We start from the raw sequence: 17428 nt of genomic DNA on the forward strand, positions 1-17428 counted from the left end.
GGCTCAACAAATGTCCCAAATTTGTTGAGTTTTCTATTTATATAAACCATTTTTTTTTCGTTAACTGATTTTGTCAATTTGTTGGCAACATTTTGCGGAAATTAACATTACAAGGGAAGCTTAAAAAGTTTCTAAATAAATCTTTCTGTTCAGGTATGTCAAATAATCTTGCATAAAAACCCGTAAAAGCCCGTAACTGTTATTGAAAAGACTTGAAAAATATTTTGAAAAAATAATTAATTTTTTATCATTATGAATATTTATTTGTTGCCTTTTCTCATTGTTGTTTATATATCTAATTTATTTTGTTTTTCTTCAGCTCGAAACATGCATTAAGTCAGCATTTTTTATGTGCTTTTTACACCATTTTTATTAGCTGTAACCCAATCTGAACTAAACAATAGAGAATTAGCAGTTTTTAGGCTCCATTTACAAGCCATTTTAAAGCAATATATATTCGTATAATAACAGAAATTTTAGCTTTTATGTGAAAATGTCGTCAAAGCTTTATCTATAAAAACAAACGGGTTGACAAAGCGAACATTCTCCGTCATAAAAACTGAACCATAAAAGAGTATACAGAAATGTTTGCAACATCAGCTAGATTTACTCTTTGTACGTTTTTTTTTTTTTGCTAGTTTTTATCGCATTTTGTGCATCTTATTACTCTCATTTTTCGTGCCGAACATGACAAATAAATAATACAGAAAAAATGTATAAATAAAAAAAAATGAAAAGAAAAACAATGCAAAAGGCAACAAGCTCGTAATTCGTAAAGCATTTTGTCATTGTTGCGAGTCAGCAGGAGATCTTTCACTTTTAACCTTTCGAAACCGAAAAAAAAAAATAAAATAAATACAAAATCCAAGCGATTTGCTTTTATTATTTTATTGGCAATTAAAAAATATAGGCAATTCGCTGGAGGGATGCCAAATGGAAGCTGTGCCAAGCCGTGGGCCGTTGCAGTTGCAAGTCTTTGACTGTGTGTGTTTGTGTGTGTGTGTGTGTGTGTGTGTGTGTGTGTGTGTGTGTGTGTGTCTGATTTATAGATGCAACGCGTGGCTGTAGCATGTGAAAAATGAATGCGAGATTTATAACATCAGCCTAATTGAATGTTTGATCCTGTGCATAAATAACCAAATTAATGAAAATGATTTTTAATAAATTTCTCAATTGCATGTTTAGCTCGAACGCACACTGCGCAGCGCGCGAGACAAGGGGTAAAATCCAAGAGGAAGAAGAAGAAGCAGATGCGAGGCAAGGCAATGGAATCCCTGGCTCTAGACACGCGGCCATAACGATGTCCTGCTGAGCATGAGTAATGCTTCTCTATTAGGCGCTGCATCACTCCAGCTAATGGAGCCCATGGAGCTGCAGCCCCGCAACTAGCAGCAGCTGCAGTTGTGCAGCGAGTCGGAAGCGATGTTGTCATTAGGCTGGTCACCTTTGCATGAGTTTGAAGCTGAGGTTGCGGCTGCCGCTGCTGCTGGCAGCTGCCTCCATATGTCATTCACCCGCTTAATTATGAAGAAATGTATCCGTTTTTGCGATAATTAATGGCGCCATTGCCGGCAGATCAATTTTCATTTTATTCTCAAGTCTCCATTTTGCTTAGTTCAATTCACAGATAATTGGGCGGCCGCATGCCCTTGCCCATGATCGGAGGCCGCCCTTTGATTTAACCAGAGACGAGAGACGAAAGACAAAGCAACCAAAAAGCAAAGCGCGCGCATTCGCAATGCGAATATTTTTTGACATGCCCGTTGACAACTTCAATTAACCGAGTGCTCGAGTGCGTGTAATTAGCGCATTTTTCTTGCTATACCCTTTACCGAAAATGAAACAAAATACACGATCATTGCAATTTTGGCATACCCCAAAAATGAGAAACTGAGACAAGAGACTCGTTTTTTTATTTCCTTTGCATTTTTTTTCGGCAACAGCAACTGATATCGGCCACAATCAACAGAAAGGAAATGGAAGCCATTTGTCATCATCGTGAGCTCCAACAACAACAACAAGAACTGATGTCGCATTGCATTTGTTTGATGGCACTTCCTATGGCCACGCGGGTTGCGGGACCGAGTTAAGTGTCAATATACGTCAATGGTTAGGCAGGTTCTATGCCTGGAATTTCTAATAATAACGAAGCGTGCTTCAACCTGGGCAACGTTTGGAATTTGTAAATGTATACCCTAGGAATAGGCTTAGAGTGGGCATATTCAGCTACAGATTCATAGTTCGGGGCTCTTCTTCGACTCGAAGCAGATAGATTTACTTTCTACCTAATGTGAAGTCATCATTTTTGTCTGACTTTAGAACTAAATAACTTTACTCCCAAGAGTTGTGGTAAAGTTTAGAACCTCACAGAACACACCTGAGCATAACCTAGTGCACAATTGCGAACTGAATTTGAGTCTGATGTTCGTTAAACTTTAAGTCCAACATAAATTTGATCAACAACTAAAAGAAATAAAGGCTGTATTTGAACCAGCAACCTCTGGCTTGTTCGTCCGACACGCAAACAACTGAGCTACGCAGGCTCAAGACTCACGTTCGACACAGCCTTAAAATAATCTAAAAGTAGCTTAAAACACTTTTCAATATTTCTGAAAACAAATCAGGTTTGTATCTTAAATTACCTGCTTAGCTACCAAATTGCTGGCTCACGACCCAAACACTAACTGAGTTTTGTTATTTAAAAAGCTTTTAAGCGCACCACTATTAAAAAAAACATTAAAGCATGCTTAAAACTTAACAAATTAAAAAAAAAAATGTCAAATTGAATATGTTTTAAGTATATCAAACATGTCATGCATATTACGAATTACAGGCTATCTATAATGTCCAGCACATTCCGTTGAGGAAACGCGCATATTTGTCATTTTGTTTAGGTTTCTGACGAGCACAAAAGTGTTGAATTTTGACTTTTTGAATAGGCGCATAAATCAGAGGCAACAAAAGAAAAGAAGAAGAAAAACTATAGAGAATAGAAAACTATTTGAAAACCGCATCGGCACCTGCCAGCACGGTTTATGTCTTCGTTTGGTGGCAATTGAAATGCAACAGACGTCGCCCAGACATGACGACAATTTGTCTACGATTAATCTATGCCCCGGGACAGTAATGATATGGCTGGCTGGATTTATAGTTCCGGCTAAGCGAGTGCCTGGCAAGGGTGAGCCGAGCGAAAACAATGCCCAAAGATCTGCAAAAAGTAAAAGTGTGCAAATCTCTGGCAGAGCGAGAACAAAACAATGGCTGGCAAAATGCGGCAGGCAGGGGCGGGCAGTCGATCGCCTTCGCCTTCGCCTTCGTCTTCGTTTTGGGCTGCCGGCAATCAAAATCACGTCACGATTGCAATATGCCTGAAATTGGAAGCTGCAAGAGCAGCGCAGCGACTGCGGTTGACTTGCAACACGCTGAACGCTTTTCACACCAATAAACGGTTCATAATCATAACGAAAGTTGGCAGGCATTACGACATTCAAGCCAAGTTAATTGAATAAAGTTTTGTACACTTTTGTAATTGCCCGATTGCAGATTTTACGAAAACGAAACGCATTTGTATTCGCCACAGAGCGACAGAGATATACGCCAGATATTAGCCAAGAGATTTCCTTTGTATGTGGCTCTGACTGTGACTCTGGCTCTCCGTCTTGGGGTTTCATGTCTGCCAGGAGCCATAATTGAGATGCCTTTGAAGCGATAATAAATTATGAAGCGAATAAAATGAAACGAAAACGAAAACCGAAACCAAAAACGCGCACAAGAAAGTCAAATACAAGCGAAACGTGGCTCAGGCGGGAGGTGACTGACTCTTTTTTTTATTTTATTTTTTTTTTTATCGGACCACAGCACATGCAGCAGCCGCAGACGATTAGGCTAGGGATTAGGCAAAGTTTACCCAGTCATAAATTATAAGTTTTGGCCAACATAGACCTAACGGGAATGCACACAAGCTACGGTTAGAGCTGACAACACCAGCAACAACCACAGAAACCCAAAAAAAAAAAAAAAAAAGGGAAACTAAAATCTTATGTTGGGTGCACTGAACCCTTTGCAGGATGTTGGCTTTAGCAAGAATCGAAAGGAATGCTAATATAAAATCCACACATTTTCAACAGAGATCTAACAATGTTGAGATGAGCTTCATATAAATACGCTTCCTTTCTTTAATGCCCTTTCTGTTTGTAATCCCTCTTTGTAACATGTCCGTTAACGTTTGTGCGATCAAGATATTTGAAAGATTTACATATATAGGTATTTAACAACTTTTACAACTTTTACTTCATTAAAGCTCTAAAAAGCTTTCAGTAATCAATCTCACTTCGAACCATATTCGTAAACGTTACAGTAAAACAATTGAAGCGCATTTGACTTTAACAATATTATATTGTTCATAGTATTAAAATATATAATTGAATTATCGAAAAAAGACTCACCTGCAGATAGACAAATGGCGCTCCTTCTCTATGTAAGCTTTTCTGAGATCTTTTGGTTATCAACTGCTTTTGATGTCGCATTCGTAAACGTTTCACTATTAAACACACTGAAAATATACAATAAAATGTGCAATTGTTTGAGTTTTGATTGAGATAAATACGAATAATATATATTTTAAATTAATTTCTAGTGCTCCGCTAACAGTTTTGGGTATTCTCTTCAAAATGCCAAATACATATTTTCATATTTCTCACACAATTTCGCAATGGGACAAAATGCCGAAAAAAGTAATTGAGAACTGTCATGCAATCAGATATGATGCGAATAATTCAAATTGCCAACTGAAATGTTACCTTTTTCTGCTGGCCACTGTCTGCAGTTGGCCACTCAGCAGCAGCAGCAGCAGTTGCATTTCAGGTGTGCATTTGTTGTAGGCCAGAGCACAAATTAGCAGCGCATTGCGTGTCCACAAGCTGTGGAGGCCCAAACAAACAGACACTCACACAGAGAGGGACATCGTGTCTTTGCGCGTGATCTTCTGCCCTTATGACAGTGCTATGCCTAATGCCCGACCAGGGTCAGACAGCAGTTACCTATGGATTTGAGCACAAGTTTTCAGTGCTGAGGCAACTTACAATTTCCTGGTTCGTCTCGCGCTATGTCAAACTATCGATTTTAGCCAGCGGCGCTGCACGGACACATGCCTCATAAAAACTAGCAAAAAAATCAAAAACACACAAAAAGCAGACACAAAAAATAACAGAAAAAACAGAACATCGATTTGTAGCAGCGCCTGCGCAAAGCGTGAAATTTATGCGACCCACACGCAGCGCCACTCACACGACCACGACCCAGCAGCCAGCCAGAAACAGAAACAGAGACAGAGACAGAGCCAAGTGAAGATGCTTCTTCACCTTCACCCAGCCAAGTTGTAGTCGCAGTCGGAGTCGAAGTCGCAGTCGCAGTCGAAGTTGGAGTTGAAGTTGAAGTCGTAGCCAGCAAATTTCATTTCTCGCAATAAATCCATGACTGATTTATGTACTGCACAATCGTTACAAATCACAAACGTTTACTGAATGAGCGTACGTCTCTCTGCTCCTGACTGCCGATCGGGGAGGGGGGAAGCATAAAAAGTGACAGTGGCTGCTGTCTGTATGTCCGCACTTTACAGTCGGCGCTCACGTGCTGGCTTTCAGCTTCAATCAGCGCGTCTTCACTCGCCGCAACGCGGCAGCAGCTGAATTGCATTTGAATTAATTAAAATGCTGATGTTACTCATAGGATGACGATGCTCCAACTGCTCACGAATCATATATGCATAGATATATACACATATATATATAAATTGCTTTTTTTTGCGCACCAAAAATTTGTCAAATAAACTTTTGCACAATGGAAATAAAAGAAGAAACGGCTATGCGCGGCAAGCCGCAGCTTAAATACCCTTGCAGACATTTGGCCTGCAAATGCTTTTAGATGATTTTTTTAGTTCGAACCGATTGTTCATATAGAAGCTATAGATTATAGTAGTCCGATTTGATATGGATATATATTGAAAAGCTTAAACGTCTTTTCTTCAAAAACTTATTTCTTGAACAATTCTTTACATAAACCTATAGGATATCGTTCTCAGATTTTGATAAGATTATACGTACGCATTATGGTTAAACTATTAAAAGTAAAGTTTTGATAAGTTTTGTTAAGATATCTGACAGAGCAACAAAGTTGTTCATATAAGAACCTGATTTTTACCTATGGCAACTATATAGTGATATAGTGACTCGATCCGACCAACAACCAACACACAATCTGCATGTCAGCTTTAAAGCTGACGGATACGACGGATAGCTGACGGATAGAAATCTATAGACGGCGATATCTCGGCTGGCTATGACTCAGCTGTTGATACTGATCAAGACTATATATCAAGGCTGTAGACCGGGCTTGAATCGAACCGGTTCGTAGCCAGAGCACCGTTCTTTTTTGATGCTATAAACCGAACGTTAAACCGAACCGAAAAAGGATAACGGACATGAAAAGCCAGGTTCACAAAGCGAACCTGAAATAAGCGACTTTGGTTCGAACCGTTAACCAAAACACCAACATCTTATTTTGGTTTTGCAGCCTTGATATCCCAAAGCCAAACATGTCATCTCTTATGCGTTACACATTTTATGACATAATTATAATACCCTCTAAAAACGTAGTCCCAATGTCTCCATTATGTACGCGCACACACGCACGCACATGCGCGCACACACACGCTAGATGTAAATCTTTTGCACACATGTTGATCCTTTTGTTGTGTCAAACAATTGAATGGATTGACAAAAGCAGCAGCCGCAGCCACAGCCCAACCAGCTGACATGGACGAATATCGATCAACCCATAAGACAACTGCTGCAGCAATCCCAACAAGAATCGCAAACCGAGCATAAGATTTACATACTCTCGACACTCTCGAGTGGCCGCAACGAGGCGACTTTGTCCACGCCGGGCCACTTAAGTTGACGTCGTCAGCGATGCCCGACGCTCTGCGCCCAGGGCGCATGCCTGGAACGACAATAACAAAAACAACAGCAAAAACAACAACAACAACGTTGACTGCGAAGCCTGTTGCCCGGGTGTTGCCAACTTGGGACAAAAAGGATGACTAAATGCATGCAAGTTATTTAAATGAGACATTTTAAGAGTCAGTTCATGGCAAGGCTGCAGAATGTGGACAGCTCTCGGTTCCGGCTCTTGCGTAGCCTTTGAAAACTGTAGAGTAGTTGGGCATATTTACTTAAGTGCCTTGTTTGCCAGCCAGAAGTTGGATCTTAAATATACACAACAAAAATGTACTAGCTTTCAAACAATCTAATAATTTCCGTTTTTGTTAAAAAGAGGATAAAAGGGAATATAGATATTTTTTTATCTGTCTGTTATCTGACTAGAGTTAAGATATATCGAGTTATTGCTAATAAATCGATACATATCGATTTAAATTAATCGATACACAAATTGGCAATAAATCTATATTTATTATTGACGATAAATGGCTACATAAATCGATTATGTATCGATGTTTATCAATATATTTACCATAAATTATGAGGTATACCGAACAAAAGGCAAAATAGATACTTTAATCGATACTTATCGATGTACCTGTCAGAAATATTTTAGCAACAACTCAATATGTAATTAACTTTTGAAGATAACTAGATACTTGAATCAAGGCACATTAATTACGATTAATTATAAGTTATGTCGAGTTATAGGCAAAATATATTCTTTAATCGATACAAATCGATATTTATCAAAAAATGACGATCAAATAACGATAAGTTTTTTCAATGGATAAATAAGCAATAAATCGATATTTATCAAAATATGTACGATTAGTAACAAGCTTTATCGAGATATAAGCAATACTTTCATGACGCTTTCGAGAAATGAGGCTGCAAACCCAAATAAGTGGTTCGGTTCACGGTTTAAAAAACCAAAATCTCGTCTTAAGTTTTATTTTGTGAACCATGTTTTTTATTACCTTGAAAATAGGTTTTGTTTCCAGCATTGATTTCAACCCGACTTCATCCCACCTTAAGTTTATCAGAGTATGTTAGAGCTATTGAATCACTTAAAGCGATTGTTTAGATTGGATTAACAGTGGGTATCACTTGAAGCTATAAGTATATATATATATACATTTCCGATATATTGTGCTATATTCTCGAAGGATAAGAGATAACATTCTATTTAATGCTGTAAAAGTGTTCTACAAAGAGTATTGCGGCATCGGCTTGCCATAGATCAGCTGAATGTTTACGTTTATGTTTATCTTTCAGCTGTTGGACCGTACCAATGCAGACTATTTATGTACATACATTTTGGCTGGATCGGCCGGCCCGGTGGTGGCTGTCAATTTTGGGTGGCGGCTTTGGTCAGTTGGCGTCTCTGCTAATTGTGTCGCAGCTGCCAGATTTATGTGGCGACCGATCGCATTCGTTAATGTATGCAGATGCGTTAGGGCATCAAATTATAATTCAATTTCTCGAATTGAAACGATCGATCGACCACCGGGAGCGATGAAAATACATGGTCTATCGCCTAGCCTAGTGCTATCTCGGCTCTGGCTGGCTCGTTGTCAGTCGCAAGATTGGCTCATAAATTGTCCAAATTAATTCATTGTGGCACCAATGGCGACACCTACTCGTTGGCCGTGGATGGGAATGTCTCTCAACCACTTAATTCGTAAGTCATAAATTTATGGTCTTTATTGAAACATCAATTTGGACACCATAGCAGCGCGACAGCAGCAACACCTATGGACGCCCAGTTCAAAGTTACCCGATCCAATTGTATTTAGGCTCGAGGAGAAGCGAGCCGCGAGCTGCGAGAGGCGGCAGGCGAGGGGCGGGAGGCGGACGGCAGTCAAGGTGGTCTCCAATGATGCGACCAACAGCAGCGTTGCTTGTTGTTTATTTTTTTCTACTGTTTAGAACTGGTTTCTGGTTACCCACACTCGATGTATATTATCTGAGCATATTTTTGTTAATTTTTTTTTCTTGTTTCGTATATCATTTCGTTTTTGGCGGATTTAGATTCAGCCAATCGCCGGCGATTGTAAATGTTTAAACAGTTTTACAGCTAGTTATGCAAATGGCCGTTGTTTCTTTTTTTTATTTTTGGGAAAGTCCGCCTAGCTCGAGGCGGTCTTTGGAGGCGACAATGGAGTCTAATTTATCGCACGATGATCTCATGCGCGTTCACAAAGAGGCGTGACACAGACAGCCTATCTGAATTTGTATAATAACTTAATTTAATGGCCAGTTATTAATCATACGCCGTGTTGTGGCAATTAAATTGAAATGATTTTCTTTAAAGAAAATTGTTAGCAGTGTCCTCGCCATAGCAATTAGCTTTGGGCTGCTTTGGCGAGCATAGCAAGCAGCTTTGCACAAGCATGGGCAGCAGTGCTACAAGCAGTTGCAGGCAGTGCTGCAAGCAGTGTACGCTGTTAAAATATTGCAACCGTTACTTTTAAGCGCAGTTAAGGTTTTTAGTTAAAGAAACTACATTAAATAATACAAATAGGCAAATAACTTAATTTATAAATAATATTTATCGTAAAAAGTTATTAAAAATGTTATTAAAACATTCTGTTTTGGCTCACAAGCCTTCTGTACACAGCTGTGACAGTTAACAGCTGACTGTTAGTCTAACATTGTGGGTGGTCCTTGGGGTGCTGTTTAGAGCTCCCCCTCAGGGATATGCCTAGAACCTTACTATAAACGGACGAAACTCAACAGGTTTAAGTTCAGTTGCTGGCGGGCGCTTCTATTGGAAATAACTCATGCGCATTCCTTACGAAAGGTCGCGAATAGAACGCGATAATAACGGTATTTCAGTGCTTTTTGGCCCCAGAATAGATAATTGAATTTTGGTTATGGGCAATAAAAAATAATAATAATAATATTTATTGCTCATGTGTGGGCGCAATTGATATGGAAAAGTTATATTTCATGTCGCGTCTGCGTTTTAAATTGATAAATTTATGACTTGAATACATGAATATAAAAAGTGTTTTCGCCATTTTTAAGTGCATCTAAAGTTCACTCAGTTTTTTAATCATATCTTTTTTTAATGTTTATTTGATATATTAATGTGTTTATTTACGCCCACTTTGATGACAATTTGTCAGCGCAATTAAAACTTTAATCAATAAATGCGCTTGATGTGTGTGAAAAGTAAACATCCAGAGCAACAGGCAGTAATAAGGATATGTGTGTGTGGGGTGTGTAGGTTGTGTGGGGCGCGGATGTGTGCTGAAGAACCTTGTGGAAATTGTTTGCCCAACGCTACACTTGGGAAAAAACAGTTGTGATATACTTTGCGCTAATAATCCTTTATTTACTCGCCGCTCATTGCTTTTTTTTTTGCGCGCCAAGGCAGCAGCTATCAAATGTGACTTCAATTAAACTGAAAGTGCGACAGGAGACAAAACAATCCTTGACCATGCCCACACGGTCAGGCCCAGACTCTGCCTGCTCATCCATCAAATTCGTTGTGCCTGACATGACGCTGACTGGCTGAGCGGGGAGTGGGGCGTGGGGCGTGGTTCCCTACACCCCCCCACCCATATGTGTTTATTTATCATTCGCTTCTTTCATTTTTTTTTTGCAATTATTTTACGCGCCCCTAACTCATTAGTGCTGCGGCTGAAACTCTACAAGTGTGTCTGATAGAAACGGATATTGAATCGAACCGGGCCAAGCAACAATTATGTATTGCTTTTTATGCAGCCATAAACGTTTGTGTTTATGAGCCGTTCCCGATGTGCTCGCATGGGCAATGAACAATATGCTAAATGGTGAAGCAGCTTGCAAATTGAATAGAGGACAACAACAACCACAACAACAACCAAAACAAGAAGCACAACAACGACGACAACCACAACACGCCATGCAGAGAACAACTGAGAAAACGGTTGTGGATGCAACAGCCTCGGCCTCAGCCTCAGCCGCAGCATCCACGTGCATTAAGATTAACATTAGCAACTGCAAATCGAATCATCCCGCAGCTCGCAGCGGCGGCGGCGGCGGTGGAGGCGGAGAAGGCGGTGGAGGTGGTGCTGGCGGCGGCGGTTTGCTGCTGTTACCCACACAGACACATCACAATCTGCAGCTCGATAAAATTTCCGTGCGCTCGATTAGTTCCGAGGATATATCCAATGGCGGCAGCGGCAGATGCTGCAGTGCCGCAGCACGGAATCCGGCCATAAAAACGGGACGACGCCTGCAGCTGATGCAGGTGAGTTGAGGGGCCTCAACGGGCAGCGGGCAGCGAACGAAGCTAGCCAGCATTAATTAGCAAAGCGTATGCATCTTAATTAGCCCACAAGCTGAGCGAACAGCGGGAGCGGGGGACCAGAGGCGTTGGGGCGGTCACGTGCGTTGACTAAATGAAGTGTCGCGATTAGCGACGGTGCGCGATAAAGACTAATCACACTTCAAAACACACACACACAGACACACACAAACACACAAGCACACACACACGCACACACAAATGAGAATAGATAGTCCTGACCTGAAGCAACTCTTCGGGTCTCAAGTGAAACTACAGTAAAAGCTCTCTAAAGCGGACACAGCGCCTGTCTCTTGTTTTTTCTTCGAGCTGGAAGAGCTTCAGAAAAATGGCAACAAATATTAAACATTTATATTTTGCCTTACTTAATTATTAATTTGCATTTATATAAGCGAAATTCCAATAAAATTAACCCGCTTCGGTTCACGTTTCGAACCAATGGCTCAGCTTTGATTCTTGAACTTAGTTGCCCAGAAAAAATGGCAAAAAAATAATATAGGTATGCATTTTGTTTAACTTATAATTAATAATAATCAATTTGCATTCATTGTAGTACAAATACAAATTAAATTAAGCCTGCTTCGGTTCGCCGTTCAAACCATGAACCTCAGGTACAATTCATGAACTTCGTTTTCCACATCAACGAATTCAGATTTCAGTTCACGACGAATCACAAAATCAATAGAACTATGAAATTCATTATGAATACAATTGTTTAAATTCATTTTGTCGAAATTTTATTTTATATTATAAATATTTTTATAGATATTAGAAAATTTTCATATATAGAGGTTTGAAACTATGCCTATATTTTCGATAGATTTGAAATATATAAAAGTTGTTCTGAACCAGGACCTGTTCTTAAATCAAAAGTTTCAAACGATAATAATTGTTCAAGCCCAGCATAACTGAGGAAAATATTAAGTAATAAGAAAAGCAACTAAAGATATAGGCAGTTGTACATTCTTAGAGCTTTCACTGTATACATACATACTTATATATGTATATATAAATATATTTCCAGATGATAATTCTACCATTTATACCAATATTGGCATTGATTGTGCAAACATCGCTAACACTGCAGGAGATATTGGAGTACCGGGCCGATGTTGCAGACATTGAGACGCAGGTAAGTGCCAAGGCGAGCAAACAGAATGCGAGAGAGCAAAGAATGGTGCGTAATTAAAATTTATTGCTGAAATTCAATCATACGCCCAAGTAGAGAGGCACAATGCACGCACGAAGGTTCATGTCCTACTCAATGCTCACTTGACCAGCAAACAGATGTAGGAGAGTTTACAAGTGTCCTGTGGCCATGGCGATGGTCATTCTAGGCGGGCGCCTATTGCCTGTTGCCTGTTGGCTGTGGGTGGCTGGGGTGCTGTCGCCAATCGGCAATATTTGTTTGCTCAGGTAAGTGCCTCATGCCACAAGCAGCCGCTCGACCAGGCACTCAAGCAACTTGAGTAAGGGACTCGCCCCAAGCCAACCCGCAGCCCAATGCCACATCCTGTTCCTGTACACTTTTTATGCAAATGCGTGTGCAAAATATGAGAGAGAAATAATAAATATATTGCTTGATGCTAAAGTGAATTGATAGACAAGATATGCATTGGCACAGTTACAAACCAAGTATGTGTGTGTGTTTGTGTGTGTGGCGTGGGCGTGGCAGAAAAGCAGCGGAAATGCGAAGAACTGAAAGCAAACTGAAAAGTCCCTGAATTGGGTCACGTACTTGGTAATGCAAAAAATGCAGGAAATATAATCGCGGGCTATCACGAAAACTGCATACTCTAGCCTTGAGCTGGTAATCGGGATATGTAAATAAAGTGCACAAACAGCTTAAGTCATATCGGCGATTATATGGAAAACACTTTGCAGCCAAACGATTTTCGGAGAAATTTTGAAAGTTTAGCCTGTAGCCTGTAGGTTCGCCTAATTGCCTTTAGTCAATTCTGCGAAAGCTTCAACTGTGCACAGCCAGAGTGCACTCAAGTGTATTCAGACAACTGCCGCAATCAATACAAATTAAATGTTAATCCAAATAGATGAAATTATGATGAAATAATGAAGTCCTTAAGGCATTCTATTGAGCGTGGCAGCGCAGGCAATCCGATTTCCCCAGACACAAGGCCAAACTAAACGCAGTCATAACGCGCATACAGCAAAAGAAAATAGTTGTCTTTATAATAACAGAAAAGAAAATCTTGTATTGAGCTAAAATAAAATAAGCAGCTGGGTAAACACAGCTTTGGGTTTATTCAAATAGCCATCCACGGGTACCATGAAACGCGCATGGGCCACGCATATTTCAGCGCTGAAGCCAGTTCACCCAGTTGGGTGGAATTCCCGAAATGGGTGGAAGCCCAAATATGCATAAAACAGTTTTCGCACCTACGTACATACATATAAATCGATCAATTTATCGATTTTTAATCGATTAAATTGAATGAAACAACAACAACTTTAGAAATAATTCAGCTAGAGCAACAAATTTCGATAGGGTATTCGATTTTCAAAGCAAAACTTTAGAATATGACGGATATTGGATATGCACATCTAAGTAATTAATAAGTATATGCAAATGTGAGAGAACATGATGAATTATTCAATGAGTTACCAAGTCAACGACTAACTAATCAAAACCACGCCCAGCACAGGATAAAACTGCGCAAATAGACACACACACACACACACACACACAGAGAGAGAAACTGTCACCCACACACACACACACACTCGCTCACACGCCTAAGATAATCTCATTTTGTGTGTTCACACGCCCACGCCAGGTGACAATTGCAACGGACTTGGGTAAAGTTGTCACACGACTGCAGCTGGAACGTTCCGAGGTGGCCTTCTATATCTTCACCAACGGCAGCAAGCAGCGGTGAGTTTAGATTGAGATTAAGATTGACTTTTCCTTTGTCAGCGCACTGACAATAACCCACAACGCACTTTATATATATGTTATTTATACATATAAACTATGTGTCTTCAGGGCGAATCTGACCCAACGCTTTGCCAACACGGATCACGCGCTGAACAACATGACCACTTGGAGCGAGATAAGTGTGCCAACGGCGCCGGATGAGGACGAGGACGACAGGGAGGTCATGTTGAATCGCAACGAGTTTCAGAGTCGCCTCAATGAGTTCCGGGAACGTGTGCGCCTGGAGCCGGAGGATAGCTCCATTACCGAAGTGATGAACTGGTATACGTCCATCAATCGAGGCCTGCTCCACCATCTGAACGAGCAGATCAAAGAGACGGACAGCAGCGGTGTCTGGCGGTGTGTTTCCCCCCATTCCTTTTCACGTGACTTGGCAGCATTTGCCTGAAATTCTCCACTCTTGCAGTTATCTGGTGGGCTTCAAGAATCTGCTAAAGAGCATCGAGTGCCAGAATATAGCCACCTCCTTCGGCATACGCTACTACGGACGCGGGCCGCTCACCGCCGAGAATTTTGTGTCCTATGTGCGTTATGAGTTTATGGCCCGCGAGTTGATCAACTCCACGCTCAACTACGCGCCCATGCTGAAGCCCATGTACACGGACATAACCAACACAAAGAAATTTCACCGCGTCAAGCTCATGTGAGTGGAAGGGATTAAGTTTATACATTTCCATGACACGTCCCGTTTACAGGAGCAATATGGTGCTTAAGAATAAGCCAAATATATCTGACGAGCGCAGCGCAATTGAATACAATGAATTTATGCACAACTACACGGACGATCTGCGCATACTGCAAAAGGCGCTGCGACGTCTAATTAAGTAAGTGATCAGCCCCCCATATCCCCCCATACCAAAAGCAATTCGAGGTATAATAAATGCATGCTAGTATATAAAAACTTACCTTCACACTCACTTATTTTACTTATATTCACTTTTTAAGATAAAACTTGCACATTTTCACCAAACTCGATCAAAACGCGGCAAAAACACTGCTGATTGGCATAATTATCGATGCTAACTGAACAATAGTATCGATATCGCTCGATATATCGATATTGTAATGCTCTTTAGCTTGGCAAGGATAAGCACGAAAAAAAAAAAATTGAAAAACTGCAAGTCATTGTACTGTAAATAACAGCTCTGCAGCTGTTAGTTGTGGGCTTGTATGCATTTTGCTCGCGCATTTCGCAAGCAAGAGCAATGAGCTGCGTACTGAGCTGAGCTTGTGAACAGCTTATGTGTGCATGTAGGTATCGATATCGGTATGCTGATGCGCCATTTTGCTTGAGCGCCATTTTGCAATCTAAAATGAAGAATTAATACTCATTTACATTAATATGTTCTAAAACAAAGTTTAGCGAGTTTTGCCTGCACAAGCCATGAGCTGCATACAAAGCACAGACTGTTCTTCAACATATTGTGTATTGCATTTGCAGAGAATATGTGGACAAAACTCTGATGGAGGCGGATCACAAGGAGGCCATCGGCATAGCCATACTAGTTGTTGTGCTGCTAGTATCGCCAATTATTATTATACTAGTCAGGAATGCGGCAGCAACTATACAGGTAGGAAGCCTCTTTAGTTTAACTTTAAGCAAATTATATAAATAACAAGCACCTTAACGTACTTGTTAGCTATATGCCATGAATCTATCCATAAAAGCCAAGGAACTGAAGCGCGAGAAACGAAAAAGTGATTCGCTGCTCTTTCAAATGCTGCCGCCCAGTGTGGCCATGCAGCTGAAGCAGACGCAACAGGTAAGTGTGTGTGTGTGTGTGCTTGCATTTAAATGTTAAGGGTATCTTCTTCGACAGGTGCCCGCTGAGCTGTATGAGGCTGTAACCATTTACTTTAGCGATATTGTGGGCTTCACCGAAATTGCGGCCGAGTGCACACCGCTGGAGGTAAGATTGGCAGCTAGATTTAATCTACAATTAAGCTAAGCCGAAGTCTAACTGTATATGTGGTTGTTACAGGTCGTGACCTTTCTGAATTCAATCTATCGTGTATTTGACGAACGCATCGAATGCTATGATGTCTACAAAGTGGAAACCATTGGCGACTCCTATATGGTTGCCTCGGGCCTGCCCGTGAAAAACGGTAATTTATGTAAATTTCCCTGTCAATCCAACAGGCTTTCTTTTGCCCAGCTCACTGCACGTGTCCCCTACGTCTACCCAAGCCTCACCCCCCCCCCCCCTCCCCTTCAATTCCCCTTCCAGCACGCGCTAATTTGGGTTTTGTGTGCCCATGCGCCTTAATTTATGCTGCGATATGTTTGTACAGCCAAAAATTAAACATATGTTTGTCTGCCCCTCCGCCCCTGCCCTGCCCTACCCTGCCCTGCCCTGTCGCAGGCAACCAGCACATCAGCGAGATTGCAACAATGGCACTTGATTTGCTGGACGCCTCGTCTGTATTCAGAATTCCACGCGCCGGCGATGAGTTTGTGCAGATACGCTGCGGCGTTCACACCGGACCCGTGGTGGCTGGCATTGTGGGCACCAAGATGCCACGATATTGTCTATTCGGTGACACTGTGAATACCGCATCGCGCATGGAGAGCACCGGCGAGGCACAGAAGATACATATCACCGAGGAGATGCACGAGGCATTGGAGCAGGTGGGCGGTTTCAAGACCGAGCATCGCGGTCTCATCGATGTCAAGGTATTTGCCGGCCGGACAAGCTCATCTTCAATAGCTAACTAATGTTTGTACTATTTGGCAGGGCAAGGGACTGATGAGCACCTATTGGCTGACCTGCAAGGATGGGCCGGTGCGTGCGCGTGAGGAGATATCCTGGTGTGCCGACATGCAGCCCGTTTTTCTGGATCATCTAAAGCTGCATCCGCCCTCAAACTACAAGCTGCCCAAACGTAAATGAGCTACACACAAGCGACAAGCAACAAGCGACAATTTCCAAATCAGCAAAATTACTACTCTTATCCACCCCTCTATACATATATATACATAGATATATATATATATATATACTTGTGTGTGTGTGTGTCCTACATATTCTGCAACGCCCAGTGGCCGTAATTAGACCATCCATGTAATCTGCGACGTGGCTAAAAATACGCTGCATAATTAAGTACAAGCTATAATAGTTACAATTGTTTGTCTGTTAGTTTTAACAAAAGCCCTATCATGTGCTCCAAAAATCT

At 41.2% G+C, this 17428-nt stretch overlaps 1 protein-coding gene across 1 annotated transcript; it reads left to right on the plus strand.

The window, feature by feature from the left end:
• Positions 1 to 11067: 11067 nt before the first annotated feature.
• On the plus strand, positions 11068 to 17255 carry LOC115760934 (adenylyl cyclase 78C; the record flags this gene model as incomplete). Its single annotated transcript, XM_030702510.1, has 12 exons — positions 11068 to 11241; positions 12323 to 12430; positions 14094 to 14191; positions 14303 to 14593; positions 14661 to 14897; positions 14950 to 15078; positions 15696 to 15825; positions 15895 to 16017; positions 16075 to 16164; positions 16237 to 16360; positions 16618 to 16928; positions 16990 to 17255. Coding segments are annotated over 12 exons (1971 nt in total), but the record flags the coding sequence as incomplete, so codon positions are not given.
• Positions 17256 to 17428: the final 173 nt, after the last annotated feature.

Source organism: Drosophila novamexicana, unplaced genomic scaffold (assembly GCF_003285875.2).
Source record: "Drosophila novamexicana strain 15010-1031.04,08,12 unplaced genomic scaffold, DnovRS2.1 tig00000462-arrow-pilon, whole genome shotgun sequence".
NCBI lineage: Eukaryota > Metazoa > Arthropoda > Insecta > Diptera > Drosophilidae > Drosophila > Drosophila novamexicana.